This window comes from Scomber scombrus, chromosome 11 (assembly GCF_963691925.1).
Source record: "Scomber scombrus chromosome 11, fScoSco1.1, whole genome shotgun sequence".
Taxonomy (NCBI): Eukaryota; Metazoa; Chordata; class Actinopteri; order Scombriformes; family Scombridae; genus Scomber; species Scomber scombrus.
Window position 1 is genome coordinate 9,982,541 of NC_084980.1, and position 20,963 is coordinate 10,003,503.

General features: G+C 43.3%; 1 protein-coding gene across 1 annotated transcript; it reads left to right on the forward strand.

Annotated features, from left to right (window-relative positions):
- The first annotated feature begins 49 nt into the window (after positions 1-49).
- LOC133990657 (TSC22 domain family protein 2-like) lies at positions 50-20,257 on the forward strand. The gene is made up of 3 exons (XM_062429043.1): positions 50-2,449; positions 18,597-18,648; positions 18,935-20,257. Exons 1-3 carry the CDS (start codon positions 648-650, stop codon positions 19,316-19,318), a joined length of 2,238 nt encoding a protein of 745 aa, XP_062285027.1. The 5' UTR covers positions 50-647; the 3' UTR covers positions 19,319-20,257.
- Positions 20,258-20,963: the final 706 nt, after the last annotated feature.

Below are 20,963 nucleotides of genomic sequence, written 5' to 3' on the forward strand. Positions count from 1 at the left end.
TAGCCATCTTGTCAAGAGTGTCTGAGTGAGGGAGGTAACTGTAGGCGCTGTTGGGATTGTCGCTCGTTTTAAAACAGTTACATTTATGAGCGTTTTCTTCCCTCCGCCAGCCTCAGCTTAAACCTAAGTGTCGCCACCGAATGACTGTAAGCTGGTGAAGTGAGCGGCTGCGACGGACTGCTTTGGAGAAGATGTCTCACAGACGTGTTCCGACGTAGGGGGAGTGTGCAGCTAGCTCGGTGAGTGGAGGGCTGTGGGCCCTCCTCAGCCTAAAGTAGCTGCTGCAGCTGGGCAATACACTCTGCGACAGCGGGTGTTTGACAACTGCACAGCCGGGAGACTAGCAGGCCGGTCCGGACTGACGGAAAACTCTGCGTCAGTCACCGTACAGGCTGCTGGGGTCAGTGACTGGAGCCGCATTGCTTCGTGTCGTTACGTTATGAGCTCATGAAACGCAACAGGAGACCGACAGAAGAAGAGGGATGGCGCAGATTCATCTCGACTACAGTTAGCCAGGCGAAGTAAAACAGATGCAAGTGTGCTGTTTTGATATGATTTAACGTTTTGGAAGCTGCAGCCAGCTCTTCCCCCCTTTTTTGACGGAGGATAAACATAGCCATACGAGACTTGGAAGCAAGGCTGCCAAAATGTCGAAAATGCCGGCCAAGAAGAAGAGCTGCTTTCAGATCACCAGTGTGACACAGGCCCAGGTGGCGGCTATAGGTACCGCCGACGACACGGAGAGCCTGGACGATCCAGACGAATCACGGACTGAAGATGTGTCGTCGGAAATATATGACATGTCACGGGCTGAGTACGAGCCAGCGTGTGACAGAAGTTCATCTGAAGAAGCCCTGAATAATGTTGGAGAGCCAGAGGCGACCGGCGTTATGGCTCCATCACACATACCTCAAGCCGGGCAGTTACCTGCGCTTTCAAGCAACCCCGTTGGGGAGTTTCGAAAAGTGGGAGTGCTGGGCACAACTCACGGTGGTCAGCATCAGCCTCCGGGTGTTGGCGTTACTCAGCCTGGGGCAATGCAGCAACAGCCTGCACCACCAGCTAGTGTGACAGTAAACACATCCCAACCAGCCACACTGACCAGTTCAGCTCCTCCTCCCCCTGCCACCTCCACGGTGAGCTGCACTTCACGCTTCAGGGTCATTAAACTCGATCATGGTACTGGAGAACCCTTTCGGAGAGGCAGGTGGACGTGCACAGAGTTTTATGAGAAAGACTCTGAGAGTTCTGTAGTTAGTAGGACTGTAGACAGCATTAGACATGCCAGTGCAACACTGGACCCTGCTGCTGTGGACAGAGACAGTGGGCTCGGGCATACAGGAGGCTCTGTGGTTGCCTTGGCAACACAGTCAGGTCAGGGCTTGGGCTCCATGGCGGATGCTTCACTCTCTTCAACCCGCATGCATTCAGTGGAGACACTACCGCAGCAGCAACAGATCCATCAGCAAAACTACATCACCCGGCAGCAGGGTGGTAGTGGGTCAGCTGTCCCACAGCAGCAGGCTCAGACAAACGTGGGAAGTCTCCAGCCCTCTGTGCCCCAGAGTGTGCTGCCTGTTGGACAAAATGGCCTGCCTCAGTCTGCTCTCCAAATACAGAAGTCCCCCATCATGCCCCCTTCAGCCCACCCTGGCGCTTACCTTCCCCAGCAGCAGCAGCAGCAGCTCCCCATGGGGCACCACCTGACCAGCCAGACACCTGGATTGATACAGAACCAGACGGAGTACTATCAGCAGCAGCAGCCAGCTTCCATGCAGCCTGGGCTTCCCACTGGCCAGTCACTTTTAGTATCTAGTCTGTCTACAGGACTACAGAATGTGGGACAAGGACCCTCTTTGGTCATGCCTCCAGCCTCTGTAGGGGCTTCAGTGCCAAGTCAGGTGGGAGATGTTGCTGGAGGAGGAGGAGGCTCCTTACATACACCGGGCCTCTTGCAGCAGCAGATTGGAGGAATGGGAGGCGTTCTAGGCTCCATACTGGTTGGAGGAATCGCTTTGCAGCAGCAGACTATTGGTCAGTATGCCGCCGCTGGACAGCCTCAACCGCACGGCCTCCACCCCGCCACATCCTCCGGTGTACAAAATGTGCCTGCCATTGCAGCGAGCTCCAGTGTGCCCACCACTGCGCCCGCTGCTATGCCCAGTGCCTCCAGTGCAGCAATGCCAAATGTGTTGACTTCCAGTTTGCCAGCTCATATACTCCATGGCAAGATCCCAGGGGCTTTGGGGGCACAGGGCCTCCCAGCAACTGGGTTTGGAGCGGTGGAGGGCGGCAGCGGAAGGAAGTCAGAGGGTCTCTTCAATGCACATTCTCCTGTTGTCCCCGGGAAGGAAGCGGCGAAGCCCTTCATGCCCGAGGGCCTGCAGCTCGCCACTCCGAATGTCAACAGCCTGTTTGGAATCATACCTGTCGACGGGGATGAGGACAGGTAACAGCCTCCACACATGAATGTTACCGTACCCCTGAACATGTTTATTCACAGATCACTTTGATATTCTAGTCCCTGGTGAGCTTTACCGCATCATCACCATGTCTGTCCACATCACATACAGGCAGTGTGAAGTGTAACTGGGCCTGTTTTTAGTGTGCAGCAGGGGGGTAGCTTGAAAAAGGTTTGTGTGTCTCTTTATTGTCATCAGAAAGTGTATCAAAGTGTTTTAGATACTCACCGACACTTTTATATGTGTCATACATAATTTCTATATTTCCTCTGCGCTATTTATTTTGTCTGCCCCTATGTAACACACAAATCATCTCTCTTTGGAGATGCACCACTCATCCCCCTTTTTAATGGACTAGCTAATATCTATAACCCAGTCAGCCACATGCATACAGTTACTTTACACAGCTTGCAAAGACTACAACAACTTTGGGAAGCCTGGTTTGTTTGTTCCTTTTGTTCCTCCACCCTTGTAAGTTATCAGCAGTGGAGATGGTCTAAGTGTTTTTAGTGTGGGTCATGCTGTTTGTCAGATGAACCGGGGTTTCCCCCTCAGTTTCAGGGAGGTTTGGTGGGAGGGGGAATGTGTAGAGGGAACAGAGAAGTGTCACACATTAAGGAAATATAATGTTTGTTGTTTCTCATTAGTGCTTTTTTTTTTTAAGTAAGTTGAGTGGAGCACACTTGAGGAAAACACCCATGGCTTCCACACCGCACAGGCAACAACTTGTTAAACATACACATGACTTCTGTAATACTGCTATTGCTTGTGGGAAGGAGGTGTGTGTGTTTGCGTTGTTTCAGATTGGCTTTTGTTTCACGTCTCTTCCCTCCAACATTAGCCAGGACAGTGTGTGAGGTGATGGCCCAGGCAGGGTGCAGACATCAAAGATGTGTTGCTAGCTACTACTATGTGTAGAGATAGCTCAGCTTTTTGTTAGTCTCAGGCTAATCCTGGCCACTTGGTAAACATACAGCATATCTGACCTTTTTAATAAGTGAGTTCCCGCCCCGGAAAATACTTTCTAATACAAACAGAGTTGAGAATGTTTGATTTTGTGTTGCCACATTTATGATAGCATCGGTTTCCCACTCTCAGACTCTTGAGGCCCCACACTACAAATGTTTACAGAGGATTTGAAATAACTGTTGATTAGCTTCATACTGTAGATTGTCACCTTAATGATTTTTGCCCAGTAGACATCATGATGGTTAATGTTTAAGAATGAAAATGTGAGGCCTGCTCTTACTCATTTTGTCTGTAAGCAGCAAAATATGACTCCAAGTGCACATGTGACTCTTAAGAAATACTTTTGTAACTCTTCTTTGAGCACTGAGGTGTCACAGCATTCGCTTCCTTTCCAAAAAGCAAGCTCTCTCTCAATTCCTGAGTTTTTTTATCGCTTTGTTTCACTTGTAGTAGATGGCAGGCATGAGCGGAAACAGTACAGTGCCTGAAGTCTCTATGTGCGGTTTCCATTTACAGTCTTTACACATAGAGCAGAATGTAGAGCAGACAGAGGATTCAGACTGCAGAGCGCTGGCACCGTTTTCCTTCACGTGTGGGTGGACAACGTCTCTAACAGGATTTTTTTTTGAAGGGTTTCGGTGTCTCGTGCGCACTTTTAAGGAAGCTGACACTCATCGGTCTGTGTTCACAACCTCATCATTTTCCTTTTTATACGAGTTAGGAGCACTGACTTACCCAACATCAACTGCTAAGTGACACATGCGCACACATTCTGTGTCCAGCGGTGACACTGACACACATTTTTTATCTCCTAAAAGCTTCCAGTGTTGTTCTTCAGGCAGTGTTTACAAAGATTAGCTGTTCAAGTACTTCTTGAGCAGTTTAAACACTTTTTGAGGCCTCATGCTCCTCAGATGAGCTATTATTTCATTTGTTTGCAACCTCCCCGCTCAGTTGATGTATTCTTTTTATATCCTGACTGAAGACTGTGTTGTTGTTGTTTTTTTTGGAGTACCTATGTATTGCTTGAGAGAAGCTCCCAGGCTGATAAGAGCAGGGGTCTCTTACCCCAGAAAAGCCCTATCAGACATTGAGCAGTAGTCTTTCCACTGTGCCCCTATTCTGCCGATAAGAGCCCTGTCAGCGGGGTGTGTCAACCAACTGTGTTCGTTGTCACGTTGTTGCATCATTTATGGCCTTTTCTAGTAATTTAACACACACACACACACACACACACACATACATACCCTATAAGAGATATAGACATTATGATCAAGGGCCGTAGCCAACTGGGGGTAATTGGTTGTAGTTTGCCTCACCACTGGTGCAGCATCAGTGCGGTCAGTGCTTTGTACCTACTACCCGCACACTGACTGATGGACGAGACATGGCAGTTGTTAACGTACAGACGTGAAGTGCTGAATGACATTCCTGTGCAGCAGCAGCATCTGTGGTATGCTCAAAAGACGCGGAGGAAGCTGCAGAGTGAAACTTGTCGTGCCTCACTTCAGCAGGCATCTCAGCTATGCTTGATATACCCACCCCCTTCCCCCACCTCCTCTTTTTGCATGTCTCTTGCTTAATTTCTACATTTCCTCTGCACTGTTTATTTCGTCTGCGCCATATACATATATATACATACATTTTTAAAAACACACCCCACACAACAACAAAATATCTCCCTCTGGAGACCACCACTCTTCCCATTTAATGGGAGTAGCTAATATCTATAATCTGTACTACCTTAGCTGGGCACATGCACCCATTTACGGAAGTTATTTAAACTTTACACAGCTTGCACAACCTGGAACCATTATCTTGCCCATTTGGTGGAGCCTGATTGTTTGTCCCTATCTTACTCTACCCCGTAGTCGTCTCTGCAAGTTATTAAAGGAGAACAGTGGAGATACAGACTACAGACCGAAGATGTTGTTCTCACACTTAGAATATGATTCGCTCGAGCATAATGTCTCCCAGATGGCTTCAACGACCGAGGGGCGTAAAAATAACATTGTTGGATTGTCATTATGTCTTTGTTGTGCTCACAGCAGAGTTGCTTCTATTTCACGGGATCATTTGCATAAATGTATCGCATCTGTAGCCCGCGTGTAATCGAGCTCATGCCGAGGAGGTTTGTTTTATTGTCCTCGCATAATGGCAGATTATGTAAAATGACTCTTTAGGAGGTAGGAGAGGAGAGGAGAGGAGAGGCAGGTCTTCAGCGTAGTGAAGCATTTGCCACTGTGAATTGAGTGTGTGTGTGTGTGGGTGGGTGGAAAAGGGGTGTGTCTTCAGAAGGGGATGGGTTGGCTCAGTAGTGTGTGCAGAAGTATCCATGTTGGGGGTGGTGTGTGTGGCGGGGGAGGGGGGGGGGAGTTGGAAAGAGTTGAATTGTGTGGCATTAACTTCTCTATAGACATTCACAGCTTATTTCTTTAATGTTGTGGTGGAAGTGTGTGTGTGTGTGAGAGAGACTCTTTCCCTCTCTGCCGTGACCTTTGCTTTTACTGCTGTATCCTGTTTTCAGTCAAAGAGTCCCTCGCACCGCTTCTCCACCTTCTATTCATTTCATATTCCTCAGCTTGCTCCCCGCTTCCGCCGCCGGGGCTCTCTGGTCATATTTTATGACATTTGGTGGGCACATTTTTTATCCATAGAGCCTCACAGAGCTGAAGGTACACATTCTTTGTCTCACATCGGTTGACTCAGTAACTCAAAAAAAAGCCACTGAGCTGCCAGCATTAATGTTTTAAATCTTTTTACATTTTGGAGCGATGTAGCGCCATGACTGGATCTGCGAGGGAGCAATAAAATGACCTGTAAAAGTAGGTAGCTGAAACTGACCCAGCAGCCCTGCTATAAATCCTATCTTCATGATTATAACGTTCAGTTTTGTATTGTACTGAAAAGTGTTTCCAATACTGAAACTACAACCTCTACAAAGCTGAATAAGCACCTCTCTACAGAAATTTCAGCAACAACGCCTTATGAAGGGGATTTACTGCAAGTCTGTGGTATTTGACTGCATTAGTAGTTAGATATAGTACCTAATAAACTACCTAATGAGCACATATAGCAACGGTGTCATAAATAATCTTCTCCAACTCTGTTTCTGTGTACACTAGTTGCTCGTCCTCCATGACCCACCCACCCCCCGCCTCCTCTCTGCCTTAAAGCTATTGTTCTAGTGGGACTGACGCTTTCGAGGCTTTGCGTCAGTCATCACCTCCACCCCAGGTACGGAGGCCCCCGTCCATTGTTCTGAAAAGAAGAAGAACGGGCACCACCTCACTCAGAAGTTTTTTTAATGGTCTGAGCCGCACTTTAAGTCAGGGATGTGCCGTGCCATAGATAAGCTTAGCTGAGAATACGCTTGTTATCTTGTTTTTGGAAAGTGACACTTGAGTGATTATTTTGAAGACCCGCTTTTCAGCTGTTTTTGTACTTACAGCTTTTCACCAGCCGGCAGAAGAAAGTTTGAGGTGTATGCTTGCTGTAATGATAAATTATTTTCTATTTTGTTTTTGAAGTGTTTTCTAAAATGGTAAAAAAAAATAGAAGACTAATGTCAATCACAAATGATCTCAACAAAAATGTGTCTTCATATTCTGTCATCTAATTAAAGTTGTAAGTTTTTGGTCAATGGTTTTATATCAGAATGAAACGGTGACTAGAAGCTTGTGTAACACATTTTATCTCCTGGATAAATTAGGTCATTTACAATAACATGACAAAAGTGAGCCCATTAACACGTTATTTCGTCAGTGGGCTCAGCTTGTGTTTGACCAATCAGTGATGTTCAACACTGCCCCGCCAGTTCTGGGAAGTACATTTGGAAGAAGGGACTTTTTGGGGAACTGTAGAGCAAGATCAAAAAGTTGAACTGGGTCTCTGCAGTTTTCAGTTCCTGACTTCTTCAGAAGGTTTCCAGGTTTCCCCTCGCACTGGTTTAATTAGTGAGATGCAAGCCCTCGAGCTCCTAATCTCTTTCTGTGGTCATGTTGTAAGCACACAACGGTACCAGGTCCTTCCTTGTACTCCATCTCCCCTAATTTCCAACCCCAGAACCTGTTGAAAGAAACTCCCACCGGGCAGCTGAAATCTAAATAGTTTTGACCTACTTCTGCTCTGTGGCTGTGCGCTGAGAACCTTGAATACCAACAGCCAGAGCTTTCGACAGCCTATGTTAACCTCCCCCCTTCCCCCTTCTTCTGCACCCCCCGCCTCCCAATTACTCTACCTGTCCATCTGCAGCCCCTCCCACTTCGTTAGTTATCCCTCGCTGTGCTCTGACACGCTGAAGCCTCGCCGAGTCGCTCGCTTTGTTAAACAAGAGTAGAAGAGGAGGGTTGGAAAATCTTCATATCAACAATCTCCTCTGGAAACTGGAAACAGCCGCGCAAGTAGACCAATCACAGGAGCTCACACAGCCCTGACCCATCAGTTTCAGAGTGTCAGCTTTGGTGGAGCCCATGCATGACGCCTCGGCAGCACACTGACGCATAAGTTATAATCTTGACACCTTTTTTTTTTTCTCTGTGTACTTTCCTCTTTGCTCTTTGCTCTCTCTTCCATTTTCCCTTCTTGCACTTTTACTTGCACTTCCCTCCACAGAAGAACCCCCCACCAACACCATTCCCCAGCTAAGGCTACCGCGGGTTTTGACGTGCTCCATGTTGTAAGCAGGGTTACAAAAAGGTTCAACACCCGTGAAACTGAACCTTTTTGAGGCGACCAATGGTTTTACACAGCGCTAGGCACACTGAAGGAAAAACCATGTGTCATGCTCCAGAGAGATGTATGACATCAGCCAGTAAGAATGCACCAGAAGGTTATTTTCGTCCGCTGCCAGGTCATACGTTTGCTTTGGGGCAGTATCGGGGCAAAGCTTGAGCATTAAGAAACCAGGGTTTTTGGTGTCAGTTCAGCTTATGCACTTTGAGAGAGAAAGAGAGAGAGAGAGAGAGAGGTTTAGAAAGAAAAATGAGTTTTTAGCGGCTTGTATGTGTGTAATAGGTTACTCCCTCGTCTCTGTGTCCTCCTCCTGTTCCATAATGGGGGTTTATGGGGGAGACGACACATTGACAAGTCTGAACTCTACAAAGAGGGGCTTTCATAAATGGATATTGACATGTTACATTTTAGATTCACAAAGGGAACCATTGAAAGGCGGAAAAACTTAAAAACAGGGAATGATGACTCTTCTACTTCTTAGCTCATTCACGAGGAGGCATCCGGACTCCAAATCTACTCATGTCTACTCATACTAAATGTCTACTGACATCTCTCGAGTTTTCACCCTGAAAGAGAGAAGTTTTCTGCGGAGGTGTGTGCTCACACACGTGTGTGTGTGTGTGTGTGGAGTGTTTTTATGCGCAGTTGCCCGCAAAGTAAAATTAAGCAGAGGCATAGGAGGAGGTTTGTGAGAGTGTTTAGTCATGAGGTAATGTGACAAAGGGAGTTTGTGCCAGAGATTTCTAGGAAAGGAGCCTTGGCCGCGCTATAATATTCACACACATGCTGTAAATCAACTCCTTATTCCTCTGCGCCCTGTATGTGTGTGCGCACATTCATGTGTGTGTTGAACTCTGGGTGTGTTGGCATGCTGCTGTACGTGTGCACATATGCTTATGTCAGTGTGCGTTTACATTTGTGTGAAGTTAGGAGAGAAGCAGTTAGTTTTGAAAGTGTGTGTGTGTGTGTGTGTGTGTGTGTGTGTGTGTGTGTGTGTGTGTGTGTGTGTGTGTGTGTGTGTGTGTGTGTGTGTGTGTGTGTGTGTGTGTGTGTGTGTGTGTGTGTGTGTGTGTGTGTGGGGATTTCCTTTCCCCTTCCCGACATACATCTCTTGGAGTAGAACACAGTGTACTTATAGCTAATCGCCAGGCATATAGGAGGCAATGTTAATCCGTGGTCCGTGTTTTGAATTTTTTTTTTTAAGTACAAACTTCAGCTGTGTGAATGAAGCTCATTTGTCAACACAAATAAGAAGGATTCTAATTTATTTAAATAAACCAGAGGTTTTTTTCTCTTTTTTTGGTATATTTGCTTTTGAGGAAAATAAACTAAGCATGACTGATAGCCAGCATACTGTATGTGAGCAGCCTGAGGGACGCCATTTCAGTTTAATGAAGCTGTTTCCACCTTTAAACACACATTCCTGTGTTTAGATCAAGACCCCACCCCCCGCACGCCTTCGCTTTTCACTGTGCAAATGTGACATATGTTTTATTAAAGCCGAAGAGCCTCACTTTACGAGCAACAGTTTTCTGAGGGGGCAGTGAAGTTGCATAAGGGACCATTTCTAGGAATCACATTTGAGATGGCAAACTGTGGTCTGGTTTCACTGTTTCACCTCTTCATATTTCTGTCTCTCTCCTCTCTCTCCTCCCGAATCTGGTTGACGCAGGAACCCCTCCAAGGCTTTCTACCAGGCCTTCCAGTCTGGCAGCAGATTAAGGGACTCAAAGGCCCACAGTGATAGGTACAGTACTATACTGGATTGGACTGGACAGGCCTGCAAGAGTGTAACAGTGTGTGTGCAGTGTTCAGTAGTAGTGAGCTTTGCTTCCTCCACGTGCATGGATTGAGTTTTGGGGAAAAACTGAGCCTGGCAGCAAGCACAGGATTGGCCAATAGACTTCTCCACAACATATCTGCCTTTTCTATGTAATTTTCTCTTTAACGTCTCTCTCTGGCTTTTTCTTCGACACTATTCTCTTTCTGTATGTGTCACATAAAAATTCAGTTTAGTGTTTACTGCCGTACTGCCTGGGTGTTATTTTTCATCGGTTTGGCCACCGCCTGCCATTACTTACCTCATCCGTTTCTGGCATCTTGTAACACAGAGAGAATAAGTGGAACAGGGCAACACGAGTGCTCAGACCACATTTTGTAATAAGTTGGCATTTTAATCACAGATGAGATGATCCAAATTTAATCAGGAAGTCACTCTGCAGTCTAATAATGTACAACAGACACTCGGTAGGAGAGTTCACTTCCGACATGTTTATTTTCACTTCCCAGTAAGTAATCTGGTAAAAGTGACGACCTGCAGGATCATCTGACAGCTCATGTTGCGTGCAGTATTAGATTCCAAAATCTCAGCAGTTTATGCGTTAAGTAAAAAAAGTTTTTTAATGGTGTATATGAATGGCCAAAACTTTGGTCCATGAGGCTGAAGAGTGTGTGCATGCTATCTGTAACCTCTAAACACATAAATAACAACCTGAAGCACACTCTGTCTCTGTCACTGTCTCTGTCTCTCTCTCGGTCTCTGTCTCTCTCTCCCCCCCCCCCCCCCCTCGTTTGGACCTGCAGACACACAAACTGTTAATGCTGTCACATTATCAGCTGAACTTTTTTTTTATGATGCCTTTTTACAAATATGAAAAGGGAAGCATGTGAAACCGTATCTGAGTGACAGGAAATGAAACTGTTTTTAGAGAAATATACAGCTGACACACCATCACCAGCCACCGAGGAACTACACACACACACACACACACACACACACACACACACACACACACACAGACAATAAGTTATGTCCATTTTCTGCCTTGGTGTAGAGATACAAACAGGTAAATCAACATTGAGATGGTATTATCTCTCCTGACATGTAGTGTTATTACTTCAAGTCCCTCTATCTTTTTACTATTATTCATTCTGAATATTTCGCTGCCTTCATTTGCACATTTTAATGTGATTTTCATTCTCAAAAGAATGCAGTAAAAGGATACGATGACACAAATAGTGCTGCTATGAGCCATGTGCTTCACTTCTTTTTTTCATTTTTTTTCAGCAGTGCTGTTTTGGATACACTGTTCTGCCAACTAGGGTTGCTTTTGTTTCCATGGAAGCAAAGATAACCAGAGCTTTGTTTTAGTGTCTATGTTTGGTAGATCTTGACCCGCAGCCAAATGTAGTCATAGAAGAGGTTGTGAAAGTGAAATTTTACAAAATATTTTTGACATTTTGGCAGAGGAACACTTTTTTCCTCTACATTTTTTCATAATATGGTTCTTTATAAATCCCTTTATTGAAATGTCGTGCCATGAGAGTCAGACTACGTGGTCAGCTACTGGATACCTCTGGTGAAATGTATATAAAATGTATATGTAACATATAGAAAACATACATTTAATGTTCTAATGCATGCTTGTTTACACAGGAATGCTTTTGTCTCATTCCTGAGTCATTTGACTCAATTGTAATATTACTGAAGTTGATATTTTAAAGGTGCAGTGTGTAGAATTTAGTTGCATCTAGCAGAATGGACTTCCAGAAATGGAATAAAATATTCATGATATGTTTTAATAAGTGTATAATCACCTCAAATAATAATCACTGTGTTTCCATTACCTTAGAAGGAGCCCTTTATATCTACTTATATATATCTACAGAGGCTGCCATGTTGCACCGCCATGTCTCTACAGTAGCCCAGAATGGACAAACCAAACACTGACTCTAGAGAGGGACTTTCTTAGGGGGCGGGGTATGTGAGTTTTGTGGGCACTGTAGATACCTCTGCATGGTTGAAAATAGAGGGGGGTTCTGTTGGTTGTAATCTGCAACCTCACCGGTTTATGCCACTAAATCTTACACACTGGACTTTTAAACCTATTCGACTACCCCTCAGTAGAACTAAAATAGATGCATTGCTCTGTCAAAAAAAGTCCCTCATTTGGGTGTCTTTGTTGCTCAATTAGAACACGTTCTTGGCTGATGAAATGTCGTCTTTTTCTTTTCCCTCCTCATCAATCGTAGCATTAAATACATTTTTTTCCCTGAAAAAGAAGTACAGTATATTTAACTTCAATGTGCTGATATATAGGGGTCAGTATACTGCAGGGACAGAACCTCTTTGCAGTTGCTTGAATTGTCACTGTTACTATTCTGATGCATCTTATTCCGTGCAAGCAAATAAGCCGCCACAACCAAACTTTGCAGACAGTTTCAAAGAAGTTCACCGCTGTTTCTTTTGTTGTTGTTTTTAAGTCGGCTCTGAAATTACATATACAAATGTTACCAAACCTGATGCACACAACGACTGTAATTTTTCTCTGGACTCTATATTACTGTCTTTTTCCGTCATACTTGGTTCTCATCAATTGCTTCACTGTAGCTCGTGTCTTGCTTGCATGGCTGCAAACAATGTAATTAATGAACATAATTCATTGGTAATAAATATTTACCGCTCATTCCACAGTTAAAACCTGAGTCATCCTGCCATTTTCAGACAACCTTGATGCTTTCTTGATTGTTGATTTAGCAATTCCTCATTTCTTCTTTGCCTTAATGTAATGTAGTATTCACTGTGGAACTTGTTAGGATTGTGGTAAAATGATAATAGTTAATATATTCACATTTAATATGAGTGGGAAAAAGATATATTTATGCTTTACTCAAGGTAAGATTGACATGTGCACCCGTTGTCCTTGGGCATACCTCTCTTTCTAAGCACTAGACTTGTTTTATCATGTCTCAGGCTTAGTTAAATAGACGTCGCTTTGTTTTTTCTGTGTTGCTGAAGGAGACCTATTGCTCTTACATGTGCCAGCAGTTCTGCCAGAGGCAAGGAATGAAAACTATTTGATGTTCCGAAGTTATTCACCCTCGCCACCCCACTTGCTCGCGGTCCTTGTGAGTGTAAACTTTCCTGCCTCTAATGGACTTTTTTATTGACGTTCCTATTTTACGGCGAACACTGTACGGGGTCGCACCAAAACCCAACTGAAGTCTTGTTCATGTAGAAGGTGAAGTTTACAGAGACGTCAGTTGCGTAATCGGTGACAGGATCAGTTCAGGCCCTCATTAGCTTCTGTTTTATCTCCACCCTTAGGCCTCTGGGGTTTGACCTTACTTACATCAGTAGTTATAGACTGTTTACTTTTTGAAGCTGCTAAAACAGAGGATGCATTCAATATGTTTTGTTTTAAAGTCAGGCGCTCAAACAAGTCCTTGGCTTTGACAGGAGCTCTACAGGCTTAAGCAAGATCATGTGTCGGGTTCAAGCGGCACACCCGCTCTGTTGATCTACAGAATAGTGTTAAATTTGTTAACGAAACTATGACCAATATTCGTAAACAACAAACCAATATTTTCCCCCATGACCACGACAAGACTGTACTGACGTCATTAAAGACTAACTGTGACTATATCAACATACTGTTTTGTGGAAGAAAAAATACAACATTTACAGAAAGCTCTTTATTTTCATTGATCAAAATTAAAAAGTATTAAAAGTACCAGTATCACAGGTGTCGTTATATGCACGGTGATGCCAACATGAAGTTTTAATGGGGCAAATTATGACCTCAGATCTATTTTTATTTTGTTAATGCAAGCAGATTGCAGTTGGTGTGTGGACTGTAGTAGTTTATCGTGTAATTTGGGCAACCAAGAACATTAGTTTCGTGTACAGCTCTCCTTATTTTATAATAGTTTAAAGACAGTTGTGGGCTCCAGTTGTTGAATCATGTTGATTCGAAATAAATATGCAAACATTTTCATGTCTTGGTGTATTCCTTAAATTGAGGCCACCAGACCAGACTCTTCCTGCAAAGCTGCATTCTTAATCATTCAGACTGGGATTTATCAGATAATGATCAGTTAACATCTTACGTGAAATAAGTTTGACTAAAATGACAAAAAATAATTGGTTTTGGCTTGACTAAAAATGACTGAATGCTCAATATTATCTGATAGCTAAAAACGACTTAAATGTCAACAGCTTCATTGATTAAAACTGTACTAAAATAGTTAGTTTTCTTTGAGTGAGATAAAACTAAAATGCCACTCTTTGACAAACAAAACTTGACTTAAAAAAACAGGATGAGGCTGACTAAATGTAATAAAAAAACTAACATTTGACACAAGAATAAGACTTTTTTTTTTAAAAAGACGAAATTACCATGACTCTTAAAACCCTACTCACTCATGCTGTGGTCTCCAAACTCTTCCCCCTGTGCCAGTTGTTCTTGGAAGTTCAACTTGGAGCCCCAGATGGTGTCCTAATATGGTTTTGACTTGATTGTTATACCTGCTGGCTTTGGAGTAACCAGTACGTTTGCAACTGAAGTAAAGAGGAGCCGTCCAAACCATCATGACTTGACATGACCAAATCAGCCTCTACTCATCTTACCCACTTTGATTCCAGGGAACTACAGTTTAAGATCCAAGCCTTGGCTCAGAGCACCGTGAAAATCTATCTCAAGACACCAAAAGTATTATTGATATTAATGTTTTCCAAGCTCCATAGTTACAAATGCATCACTATCTTGTCACATGTCCAACTGACGGCCCACATGCATGTTATTCCCCCTTTGGATCACCGTAGCCTCACTTCATCTCCACTGAAGCCAGCTGGCTGAAACGGCTTCATACTCTCTGATTTCATGGCACTAATGACATTTACAGTCATTCGGACATAAGGAACCACGACAGAGTATCACTTTCAAGCTTAGACGACAATACAGCTGAAACAGTTACACCCCCTACTACTTTGATAGTTGATTTTCGAGTAAAAATGACTACAAATGTCCTGGATCAAGCTTTTTAAATGTGAATATTTGCTTTATTCTTAATTTTCTATTACAGTAAACTGAATATTGTGTTCTGAATAAGGCAAATTGCATTTTGGGAGACTGTAATGTGCATATATGACTATTTTCCAACATTATACAGGCCAAACAAAGTAATCATCAGATTAAGCTTTTAATGAGAATAATATTTATTTGTGTTTTTAAGGTTTTTTTAAGCTATCTTTAGTGAAAATATGTGAACCACTGTAAACCCCTGACATCTAAATGTGGATCATAAGCTAGACAGTCCTCTATTGACAATCAACTACTTATTCAAATATTAAGTTGACATATAACAATATGTGACGGTTTACTTCTTGATGTACTCGACTTTGCCCTCTCACACCATGATAGCAATTCATATTACTTCATAATAAGCCGTAATTGTGCGTTCTCTTCATATTCCTTTTTCGTCCAAACAAGTAAACTGTGTACATGTGTGTGTAAATTACGCAGCAATGTGTTGTGGACCTGCATTTTACAAATACAACAAAGGGGATCTTCATTTTCCTTTTGTCTGTTATGAACTTACAAACTGTACATTCTCAGCTGTTATTTCTGGCGCTTGTTTGACTGTAAAATTAGTTGATGCAGTTTAGGTTCCTGGAAAAAAAGAAAAAGTTGAATTGTGTTCATTTTTTACACATTACACTATGTGTGTGAAATGCATTGCACAGCATGTTTTACTTCTAGTTTGAGTGGATTTTTGTTGATGGAAGCTTTTGTCCTCTGTACTGTCTGACGCTGCTGGTGAAGCAACAAGGGTGTAGCCCAGAGACTCCATCCAGGATCTATATTTTATAGAGTGAGAGATTCCTCTGGGCACACGCCTATTGAAAACTCCTGTTAGGGAGGGAAACTATACGAGGGCCTGTATGTGTGTGACGCCTCATCTAAATTAAACACACATTTGAATCGGGGTGAAGCTGAGGTTGATGCAACATTTGGTTATGTAACCACTTGTGGAGGGTCATATAATGTGGTCTAAAGGGAGAGAAAGAGATATTAATGAGGGAGTAGTTGCTGCTTAAGTATGCACTCGTTTGCAATTTATCTCTTAATGCGATGGGTGTGTGTGTCAGTGTATGATTGACAGCGTGTGTACCATGTTCAACAGATGTCGGCTTTGTTCATTGTGCGATGTACTTGCATGTAGTTCATGTAAGACACTGTCATATCTGACAGAGATCAAAGGCGGTGCTATAAGATGAGGGATGTGAGTGACAGTGTTGCGTAGCAGCAGAGGTATGGGGAAAATTCCTTCCCCCGGTGCAGTCCACTGATAACAATCTACTGAGTGCTTCCGCTGGCCTCACACACATAAATTGGATGGTGGAGGAACAGAACATCTTGTCCTGAAGGGGAGTCCATAGTCAACCCTGTGTCGACATGCAGCCATCTTTCTCCCAAACGGTGGCGTTCGTCAGGTCTATATAGCCAACCGATCCAGTCCAAGCTCAACCAATACTGGGTTTTTGACACCAGTAGTTAAAAGAATCATTGTTATACAGAAGGCTGATTCTTTATTTCAATTAAATGCTTAACTTATGAACATTTTTGATAAGGATCCCTGAAACTGAGTTATTTAAGAGTTTTGTGCTTTGTGGTCATTTAATAGCTGAAAAACACTCTCTGGTGGACAAACTTTGTAATAACAAGATCATTTCAAAAATACCTAAAACACTGAGTATTGTTGGTATTTATATAAATCAACTACTACAGATGTGCTGATATGAATATATTTGTGATATATTTATGATTTATTTGTCTTTTTTTCATCTCAACAATTATTGGATGTATTGTCGTTCATGGTCCCCAGAGGATGACTCCTAATCACTTTGGTGATCACCTGACTTTTCTCTTGCACCACCATCAGGGAGACACTTTTTGGTTGTGAGTGCAGTATCTTCATATCCATTTATTGGATGGGTCATACTCTCCTCAGGATGAATTGAAATAACTTTGATGATCCCCTGATTTTTCCTCCATCATTTGTTCAATATCATTTTGTTCAATACTTGGTTTACCACCAAATTCCCATCCACCTCAGCTGTGTATTGTGTTGAGTGCCAATTATAGCACTCGGTAAACGAAGGTGATGAACATGGTTAACATCATACCTGCTGATCATCAGCATATTAGCATGCTGACATAAGGCACACAGGTGCTTAGCCTTGCAGAATTGCTATCATGGCTGTAGAGTAATGTTCATTTTGTAAGTGGTGCTTTCCAGGTTCTTTTTTTTAAGATACATTTTTGGAAGAAGTCTGGCTGCATGCCAGTTTTAATATCAAACTAGTTCCATCAATCACTGCTTGCAATAATGAATTATGTAGCCATGACAAACTAAAGTTAAAGACAACCTCTGTGACAGCTGTCTGAAAACAGTTTGGCCCCACAGTGGAAAAATGAAAAGCACTGGTTGATTGACAGATAGTAAAATCATTCACTTTGTAAAGATATTATGAATATTAGTTAAACATAAATATTTAACAGAACTGAAAAAATGGTTGACTTCACTCAATTACCCATTTATATGTACATTTCCGGATGGATACATCTACTAATTGATTTTTCAGTGATTTTAGCGGATAATGAGTTGATGAGTGTGTTATTGAGCGGCACAGTAACACTCAGTGCACTCTCACTATGAAGCGGGCGGAGCCACAAATGATTTCAGACATGTCAGCCGCCCTCCTGTCAGCTCCTCTTCTCCAGCCGTCGGTTCATGTTTCTTTCTTCTAAATGTGGTCACAGTCACCCCTCTAAACGCCTCCGGTCTTTACCGTGGCCTTTTTTTTTTTTTTTACCGCCGTCGCCGCCGATGAAACGGTCGTTGCTCGCAGATAAACCATGCCTTGTACGTTTTCTTACAAACCGTGCTGCCCCGAAGACCCGACCCGGCAAACGACCCGCGACCCACCGCTTCCCCACCGGACTCGCCGCAGGTAACAGCAGGCTGCCGGTGACGCTCCGCTCCACATGCGCTGTGTCTGCAAAAAAAAAAAAGAGTCATGCGGTTAGATCTATGAACTGTATGTTGATTTTATAGTCGGAGATGTTTTATTTTGGGGGGTTTCTGCTGTTGTGATTGCAGGCTGTTTGCCATTTAACACACCACATCTACACTGAATATAACACAATGCTGCATTATTTGCATTAACTTGGATCCATCATGTTGCCTACAGCCGAGCTTCTCTCCTCTCTCCTTTTTAAACTCAGTGGCCTGACCCAGATTGGAGTGATAATGTACATGGTGATGGGTCACTTTATATGATCTGTCCTAGATTCTGGCGCTGAGTTGAGGACAGGTGGCTTGACCATCATTTTTTCAGTTTAAAACAAACAAACATATTTGATTCCTCATTTGTTTCAGATGGAGATTCTTGTTCCTTTGCATGTTTTCCAATGTTTGCTGCTTTTATGATCTTTTATGAAAGAAAAAGAAGAAAGAAAGCAGAAATATGTGTAGAGCAGAGAAATTGCTCTCCCTGTGATGTTTTGAATCCCTAAACAAACCCCGGACAGTATGAGATTAAGTCTAATAATCTTATATTGTCTCTTCTTTTTTTTTTTTTTACAGTGCCTCTGGAACCAATGTTGTTGCCATTGATAATAAAATTGAACAGGCAATGGTGAGTATATCATTTTTGTCTACTTAATATTCTTGGAAGTAGTTCAGGAACTATACACTTTTTATATTCTGTTTGTCTTTGCCTTAAAGCCTACACACACTGCTCACTGAACACACAGCTAGAATGAATATATGAAGAACTGTAGCCTCGAGCTTTTCTCGGATGTCCTTGTCGGATGCATGTTATAACATTATATATAGCATTATATGACTGCTCTGCCTCCGGTCAGATGTTATATGTTGTTGACACAGTGGCACATTTCATGTCATGCTCTCCTCTCCTCCAGGACCTGGTGAAAAGCCATCTGATGTATGCGGTGCGTGAAGAGGTGGAGGTCTTAAAGGAGCAGATCAAGGAGCTGTTTGAGAGGAACTCTGTGCTGGAGAGGGAGAACGCTGTGTTGAAATCTCTGGCCAACAGCGAGCAGCTGTCTCAGCTGCCCGCCCAGTCGGCCACCAGCTCCGGCACCACGCCCCCCCTGCAAGGACTCAGCCAGCCTCAGGCGCTGTCCCAGCAACAGGCGCTGTCCCAGCAACAGGCCCAGCCTCCGCTTCAAGCTCAGCCGCAGCCACAGTCGCACCCCCAGCTCCAACCCCACCCCAAACCCCAGCAGCTCCAGACTCAACTCGATCCTGGCCAACAGCTGCAACCCAACGTCACCTCCGCTTGAAGTGCATCTGCCCTGCTTCCCTTAGGGCAGAAAAAAAGAAGAGCATCTTCTCTACAACTTATTACAAATAGTGTATGTGAAATTAAAAAGAAGGAAAAAAAAACATTGTCTTCTTAGCCACCAGCTTGACCACAAAGTACAGTGCTTGTGTGTATGTGTGTGTGCGCGTGCACAAGCGTGTGTGTCCATGTCAGGATGAGATCGCAAGCAGGTGCGACTGTGAATTGGTGTTGGGATGTAAGCGTGTATGCATCTGTACTGTGGGCCTTTCCAGTGTTAATGCAATCATCGAGAGACAGACAGAGAGACTTGGACAGAGAGACAGTGTGAGTAGAGACAGGGTATCAGGGAAGGTCTGGGTGGTTTTTTTTGGATCTCGGCCAGCTCCCCCGGATTGGTTGACTGCTGGGTGCGAGCTTGTTGGACAGGATGCTTCTTCTTGGGACAAGGCCTGAGCCAGACTGACCTAACGACCTGACCTGAAACCTGCTCAACCACGTGTGTGGAAAGGGAGGAGTTCGCATCACATAAGGGACAAACAGGAGTGATTGTCAAAAGAAAGCGATTATTTTTTTAAATGAGATAATTGAGTGGGTAAAGGGGCATTTTAAGCCTTGCTGTTTCATGTTGTAAGAAGTGGGAGAGTAAGAGAGAGAGAGAAAGAGTCTGTTTTGTTTTTTTCCGGAGCGCCACCGCTGCCGTTACTTTTACATGAAGTCCAACCCTTGCATCAGTCTTTTGAGTTCTACTGTTAAGTGTTTTATTTATTACGGGGCTGCTATTTTCATAAATGAACAATTTCACGAAACCTGCTTAACAGTAGCCCGTTGACTTGTTTCCTCTTTTCTTTTACAGTGTTTCAAACGATAGGCCACACCTCCAGGGGGGCAATGCTTTCTATGAAATTGTAAAAAAAAAAAAAAAGTAGGCAAAAATAAATTCTGACAGATATTAACACTAACTCAAATTTTACGCTGCAGTTGCCAATTCATAATCAAGATCCAGTATGAATGTACATTTTTTGTATATTATAAAGTATTAAGAGCCTTGATGGGTGACTCTTCACCTGTTGATATCAAATCTTAACGTGGGTCAACAGAAAGCGTTTGATGAAGATTGAAGTCTGTTGCTAGTTAATCTAAGAGCGAATTTAGTATTGCCATACCCCCCTTCCTTACTTCATGATTTTTTTTTTCTCCAATGTTTTTCCTGAGGGGGCCAGGGGGGGGGGGAAAGCTGTGAAATCATTCAACCTACTTTGTAACCAAAGATGCAAAGCTGTGTAAATTGATTTACTTTTAAATGCACACTCATGTTTTGTTTTGTTTTGTTGTTACTTCCTCCATCACAAAATATTTTGTTGCTGTTTGGCATGTTCTGCATGATCTGTAATCTTCAAACCACTTTCTTACCTCATTTTTATTCAGCACTCTTATTGTAAGATAGTCTGTGAACAGTGTAAATGGGGGTGGGGGAGGGAGGGGGACAACAATGAGCATAGTGTTGGCGGCGGCGGCGGCGGCAGAGAGAAAAATAACCTAGTGTTACTGACACTAGTCACAGAAAATGAAGTGAGCCATGTTTTGTTCATTTAAATGGTGTTTGAATTTCATATGCCAATAGTTTTGTTACATTGCAAATTTTA

Bases quoted from the DNA above. Each gene is read 5' to 3' on its own strand.
- LOC133990657 (XM_062429043.1), top strand. From the start codon at position 648: ATGTCGAAAATGCCGGCCAAGAAGAAGAGCTGCTTTCAGATCACCAGT. The intron at 2,450-18,596 runs GTAACAGCCTCC...TTTTTTTTACAG, and splicing joins GTCGACGGGGATGAGGACAG to TGCCTCTGGAACCAATGTTG. The intron at 18,649-18,934 runs GTGAGTATATCA...CCTCTCCTCCAG, and splicing joins ATAAAATTGAACAGGCAATG to GACCTGGTGAAAAGCCATCT.